The 6,830-nt window shown below is 54.8% G+C and overlaps 1 protein-coding gene across 1 annotated transcript in view; it reads left to right on the top strand.

Moving 5' to 3' along the window:
* The window catches only part of Pvalb (parvalbumin), a 16,000-nt gene that overhangs the window by 2,145 nt on the left and 7,025 nt on the right, over positions 1-6,830 (top strand). The window contains exons 2-4 of the mRNA XM_010613696.2: positions 118-185; positions 1,991-2,123; positions 3,230-3,339. Of these exons, the coding sequence (XP_010611998.1) occupies positions 125-185; positions 1,991-2,123; positions 3,230-3,339 (304 nt within the window). The 5' untranslated portion in view covers positions 118-124. The remainder of the gene's footprint in view (positions 1-117; positions 186-1,990; positions 2,124-3,229; positions 3,340-6,830) is intronic.

The following is a 6,830-nucleotide window of genomic DNA, read 5'->3' on the forward strand; positions in this document are numbered from 1 at the left end:
AGGCCGGGCGGGCGGGCGTGCGCCTGGCGCGCGGCACTGCAGCGCTGGTCATATGAGCAGAAATGATGAGAAAAGCACTTTTTAATCTTTTCGCACTTGCTCTGCCCGCTCAAACAGTTGCAGGATGTCGATGACAGACTTGCTCAACGCGGAGGACATCAGGAAGGCGGTCGGAGCCTTTACCGGTGAGTTGCACACTCCCCTCCCCAGCCCTGTTCCCTCATCTGTCGCCTTGGGCTGTGCACCCCAGTGGCTCAACTGGTCAGACCTCCTCTGCCTCCAAATGCCCACGCAGCCTGCAGGGCACAGGCGGGTCTGGGCAGGCAGGATGCCCAGCTTTTCCCAAATTCTGGGGCCGGAGAGACTTGGGGAAGGGCTCTGCCATGGGCTGGAGCGACACAAACTTGAGCCCCCCTCCCCCGAGGGTGGCCCCTCTGGGAGGGCTGTGGGTCCAGGACCAAGGCCAAAGACCAGGGTTAGAGGAGGCACCGGGGGCAGGAGCGGTCTTGCGCTAGCTGAGACTCCCTTAAGATAGGTGCAAAGGGTCTCTCAGAGACCCCCATTCTGGACAAGACAAAGCCATGGGCCCTTGTCCGACCCCCGACTGCGATCTCCTTTCCCAGGCTTCAGAGTCCCTCACTGACAGAGGTGACCTTCCGGAAGCAGGCTCCGGGCTTTGCCCAACTTGTGCTGCACCCCACGGTACCCCAGTTCTCAGCCTCTGTGGATGGGAGCCACTGCCTCCTCTCTTCTGGCTGCTCCTGGATTTCCTGTTTTAGCTGCCCCTCGTCCCATTCCCTTCACCCAGTTGGGGAAACTGAGGCTCAGGGAGGCTGGGTGACCTGCCCAAGGTCACCAGCCTGGCAGGAGAGGGATTAGAATGGGGTGCTGTCCAGGTGTGCTTGGTCCCCACTCTAGTGCCAGAGTGCAACTTTCCTCCCTCAGCTCTGGGCAGAGGAGAGAACATCCCAGCAACCCTCACCCTCTCCAGTCCCCTTACACACACAGATACACAGTCTCAGGTTCTACTCTTTACTGGATGCTTTAGCAAGGAGCTCATAAGACATAGAAAATTGGGGGTGAGCCGGGCATGGTGGCGCATGCCTGTAATCCCAGCACCCGGGAGGCTGAGACAGGAGGATCGCTGTGAGTCCGAGACCAGCCTGGGCTACATAGTGAGTTCCAGGTCAGTCTCAACTACATAGTGAGACCCTGTCTCAAAAACCCAAAAAATAACAAATGAAAAAAAAAGAAAATTGGGGGGCAGGAGGGGTCCACTTCCTTTCTGCCTGGCACCTTCCCCTGGGCACAGGAAGCTCTGGAAAGCCACTCTTCTCTGGCACAGTGTGACCCATCTGCTCTGCCTGGAGCCACCTTGCCACCTCTGAGAAGAAACTTAGCTGAGCGCCCCTGGTCGGGGCTGGGGCTTGGCCGGCACACACATGCACGCTCTCACCAGAATGGATTTCTGCAGCAAAGCCAGGACTTCTAGGTCCTCCCTGCCTCCTCCCACCGCGTGACCTTGACAGAAACGTGTCCTCTGTGTTGATTTTCCAACAACACAGTGCAAGGTCAGGAAGGGAGGGAGGCTGCCCCTCCCCCACCTGGTGCACACCCTCGCCTCACCCAGCTTCAATTCCCAGGCCCACTCCCACCCTGCTGCCACCCTAATGCTTCGGGGAAACAAGGTTGTCAGGAAGCCAAAGGCCTCTGTTTGGGTCTTTGATGCTAACCCCACAGATGGCAAAGCGTGGAGAGAGGCAGGGGCCAGGCTTGAGAGGCGGGGGTCCAGGGCCACCTTTTCCCGCTAGCACATGACCTTTGAGGACACATCCTCCCCTTGCATGGACTCCTTAACCCTCAGTGGAGGTGCATTCCCACGAGGCCACTCTGGAACTGATCGTCAGTGCCCGCCCGACACCTGCCATTCTCCCACCCTTCCCTACAGCCCCCTCTATGTCCCCATCTTAACCTGATGCCCCTTCCACAGCTGCCGAGTCCTTCGACCACAAAAAGTTCTTCCAGATGGTTGGCCTGAAGAACAAGAGCCCGGAAGACGTGAAGAAGGTGTTTCACATCCTAGATAAAGACAAGAGTGGCTTCATCGAGGAGGAAGAGCTGGGGTAAACTGAGGCTGAGGGGGGCTCTTGCTTTCAAATTCCCATCAGAGCCGCCTCTCTCTCTGCACCCCTCACCCACAGGCAGCACTGAGACCCAGGGCTCCAGGGGGAAATAGTTCACAGCGATGATGCTTCCGGAAGAACCAAAGCCTCAGCTCAAAGTGCAACTAACTAGGTTAAATTATAGCCACTTAATATTGCTAATGGAATGATGCTCCTTAATAATTCAATACAAATGAAGAGGCAGTTGTCCTTGTTGTACTCGGGCAAAGCCGAAGCCCACGGGATGGGATTGCGTCGATTTCCACCTCCACCATCCTGCAGCCCCCACCCCTTCTGGACCAGAGCCATCTCCAGGCCAGCTCTGGGGCCTTAGGGATGCGTGGAACGAAGTAGACAGGAGGAGGCCAGGACCAGGCAGTGCAGCACTGATTCGGCACAGAACCCTGCTTTGTCACCTGCTTCAGCCACCCAGCCGATGTCTGAAGGCCCAGCTGTGCCTTATGTCACTCTCTGGCCAAGACTGCCTTGGTTTTTTGTCAAAAAAGAGAAAGGGCAGGGTAGGGAGAGAGCTCTTCTAATCAGGAACTTCTCCTACCTTTCCTGTCTCTTCCCCAAACTGTTCTACAAGGTTGTGCTCTGTCTGGAGCCTTCTCCTATCTGCTCCACGCCCCCCCACTGGCCATCTCCTCCCTGTCCACCTTCTCCGGGAGGGCTCCCCCACGCCTCTGTCCCCTCTGAACACCGCTGTCAAAGTCCACATCACTCCGTATGGGTGCTCTGACCTGCAGCCCCCTTATTCAGGTGGCTTTCTGAGACCACCACAGCGTCTCCAGTCTCCAGCATAGCCTGGACGTAGACAAGGCCCTCAGTGGGCATTTGAGGTGGACCCTGCTCAGCAGACAGCCAGTCCTCCCCACACTCATGCACGCAGGCGTGGCTGCGGACCAGGCTCCCTGGCCAGCCCAGCTGCACCCATGCCCACGGCTCGCTGCCTTTCCCGGGCACCCCTTTCCTGCACAGATGCCAGCCCACCGCCACCCACACTATGTTTCTGCAAGGTGACCTTGGCCTGACTCCCTCTCCTGCTTCCTCCTGTCTTCCCCCAGATCCATCCTAAAGGGCTTTGCTGTGAATGCCAGAGACCTATCTTCTGCAGAAACCAAGACTCTGATGGCTGCTGGAGACAAAGATGGAGATGGCAAAATCGGGGCTGACGGTGGGTGCCATGACGCGGGCTCAGGGTGGATTGTGCATTCTGGAATGTTTGGATGCTGAGCGTTCAGAAATCTGTCACAAGGAGAGGAGAGTTAGACCAAAAAGGCAATCCACTGGGTCTGAGGGCTTTGTCATACAGCCAGGCAAAAGGAAAAGATTACCAAAACTGCTGTATTTTTCTAAATTTGAATGACCCAGGGAAAATGGCTCCTTTTCTTTTTCTTTCTTTCTTTTTTCCCTGCTGAGTAGGGGATCAAGGAAAATTTGAGATTTTCTCTGCACTTTGCCTGGGTTCTGGTCCCGGCTCTGCCTATCCTGGCTGTGTGACCTTGGGCCATCTCTCTCCTCCTCTGAACCGGAGGCTCCCATCTGTAACCCTAGATGAGGCCAATGGTTCCCTAGGACCTGCTGGCTCTCAGTCTCCAGTTCCAGGGGTGGAAACTCCTTATCTCTCACCCTCCTCAGCCTCTTGTCTCAGTGTCCTATAACCTCGTCTCCAGTTAGGTTTTGGTGTCACTCAAATAGGCCACTCCAACCCTATAGGAGAAGCAGCCAGCCAGGAGCCAGCTGGGAATTACTGAGTCTGCTTCCCAAACTTTGCTCTTAGTGAGCACAGGGGAGGCTCTGGCAGTCCTCCACCCACCTCCTTGTCCGTCTGGCCCTACCTGCCATTGGTGGGGTGCATCCTGGTGTTGTCACTGTTGTCTCTCTTAACGTTGTGCATTTTGCAGACACGGACATTGAAGGGGCTTGGCCTAGTTCAGGGAGCCAGGATGTGGTGATGGGGCAGGGATTTAGAACCAGGTCTGCAGGTGTCTTTACAGCCTGCTCTGCCCCACCACCCACTCTATCATTGCCTTTCTGATCACGTCAGAGAAAACTGTATAGAGCTTTCTTTGAGTTCCGATCCCAGCCTCTGCAGCCATGTGACCTTGAGGAGTTTGCCTAACTGCCCTGGGCCTCAGTGTTCCCAGCTATCAACTGCAGCAATGATGATTCTTATCATGAGGATTAGATATGTGCTCAGAATGGTGTACGGCGCTCAGAACTGGTGAGCCACAGAGCCACTGCTGCCTATGTGTCTGTCGACCCAATCAAAATGACACCAGGATGAGACTGCATGTGCCCTTTTATTCCTGCCATTCAACAGTACTTGATACAAAGCAAGTACTTAATTAAACATCTGTTGCCTGTGTATGAAGCCCAGGTCCCAGGCCCCCAGGCCCCCAGGCCCAGCTTCCTTTTTCGCCCCTCGCCATCTGTGACCACATCTGGGTTCCTTTGCCCAGCAAGGGACAGAATGTACACACTTATCCTATCACCTGCTTGGGCTTGTTATGTGATTTCAGTGGCTACGGACACGCGCTTTATCTGGGAAAAGAATAAGGGTTCTGAAAGTGGGTGCGAGTTTATTAAGGGTTGCTTTGCCAGAAACAAGAATAGAGAATATCTACCGAGGTGAGAGGTGTGGGGAGTGTTCCAGCCGTCTGACCCAGCAGCTTCTTTCTCCTGGGAAGGAGGGAGGTAGTTTTTAAGGGGCCAGAGAGAGAGGGCACTGGTGAGCATTGCTGGCTTGTCTGCCTTTGGTGACCTCCCATCCTCACAGGGCCACAGCAAGCCCCGGGTCCCACTATAACCCCAACCTGGGCTTCCGGATGGGCCTCCCATTTTTTTATTTGCAGCCAATAAACCACAGCTCAGGAATTATAGGTGGGTCTTTATGGCTGGCTGTTCACAGGTAACCTAAATGGTGGGAAAAAAACAAAACAAAACAAAAAAAAAAAAAACAGGGCAGCTCCTGGCCTGGTTCCCTGTCTCCCTCTCTGCCATAATTGGGTCTTAAGGAGCCAACTTTGTTATTCAACAGACCCAGTAGACATTTCCTGAATAGCAACTCAGCGTCTAGCACCGGGGAAGGCAGAAGCGAAGGCTCTAAGCCCAACTTAGATGAGCACCAGTCCTGCTCTGTGGCTCTGTGATCCAGGCCCCACTTCCCTCATGTGTAAACCGCCCATGACAACACGCAGGTCTTGAGTGCAGCACCCAACATGGAGTAAATGCTGGGATGGTATTTTTATTCTATCTACACATTGTTTACAGTTCCACATGTCAATGGTGCTCCAGGTTGAGGGCCCCTTCACCGAAATGCTTGGGACCAGAAGTGTGTCGGGTTCTGGAGCTTTTCAGATTTTGAAATATTTGCACAGTATCCCTTTGGCACTCCAATAGTTTCAGATTTGGGGACTAGAGGTGTTCAACCTGTGCGGGGCAGAGCAGGGAGCACAGGCGATGGGCACTGACAGACCTAGAGGAGAGAGGCTGCTGTGCTACGCACTGGGAGGGGCACAGAGAGGCTCAGGTAAGGCGCTAACAGCAGCAGAGGACGGCGAGGGCAGGTTTAGAAAGGGGCAGGAAGAGCAGCTTTCTTGGAGAGAGGAGAATCAGTGCTGGGTACAGAGAGTGCACCCAGGTCAGTGCTGAGCTCCGTACAGGTATCACTTTATTTCACCTTGGGATGACAGAGGACATAGGTGCGGATGCAGACAAGGAACTCAGAAGTCCAAGGTCACACGGCCAGCAAGTGTGACAGCCAGGATTCAACCGGGTCTGTGTGACCACATAGTCCAGCCCCGGGCCACCCTGTGCCAATGCACTGAGCTCTGGGAGCAGGGACAGAACCCAGAGGCCAGGCCAAAAGATGAAGAGCGTGAGCCGTGTGGATCACCCCGAACTTCCTCCTTTCTAAATGGGAGAGGCAGATGCCCTGGCCCCCGCTTCCATGCCCAGACACAGGAAGGGTGGGCATGGTGATGCCCCACAGGTGTGGGAAGGCAGGCAGAGCCCTCCTGAGACCCTGGCGGTTCTGATCCCTGTGCTGTGCTTTCCCTTGGCTCCCTATGAAGGCAGAGGGTCCGAGTCCCTCTCACCAGCCAGGAGACACTCTCAGCTGCAAGTCACAGACCTTCTCCGAGCCTCTGAGTGTCTGATCTTCAAAACTGGGGTCAGATGACTGGTCCCTTCCAGCTCTGGGCTTCTACAGAGTTAATCCTACATGAAGGAGCATGAATCAGGACTTGGACTCTGCTGTGCGGCCTTGAGTGATAATAGTTGTAACATTTTCCATTGTGGAGCACTGAGTAGGTGCCGGGCACTGTGCTTAGTGCTTCGAGCATTAACCTTCTAGCTATCTTTGAAGTGGATGCTGTTACTATTGCCATTTTATAGATGGGAACACTGAGGCTCAGAGAGGCTGATGTGTGCCTAAATCCCATGGCTAGGAAAAGAAAACCTCAAGGTCCGAGTTCAGGTTGGTCCAGCCCCAAAGCACACGCATCGTGCTGCCTGCTTCATGCAGTCACACAAAGGTTAGTGGCATCCACTAAGAGCTTGTTGCATGCTTGCTTCTCTCTCCCACTAGGATGCCAGTGCCAGAGGGCAGGCACTTGGGGTGTGTGTGTGTGTGTGTGTGTGTGTGTGTGTGTGTGTGTGTGT

Source organism: Fukomys damarensis, unplaced genomic scaffold (assembly GCF_012274545.1).
Source record: "Fukomys damarensis isolate Sample0158 unplaced genomic scaffold, DMR_v1.0_HiC HiC_scaffold_19, whole genome shotgun sequence".
Lineage (NCBI taxonomy): Eukaryota > Metazoa > Chordata > Mammalia > Rodentia > Bathyergidae > Fukomys > Fukomys damarensis.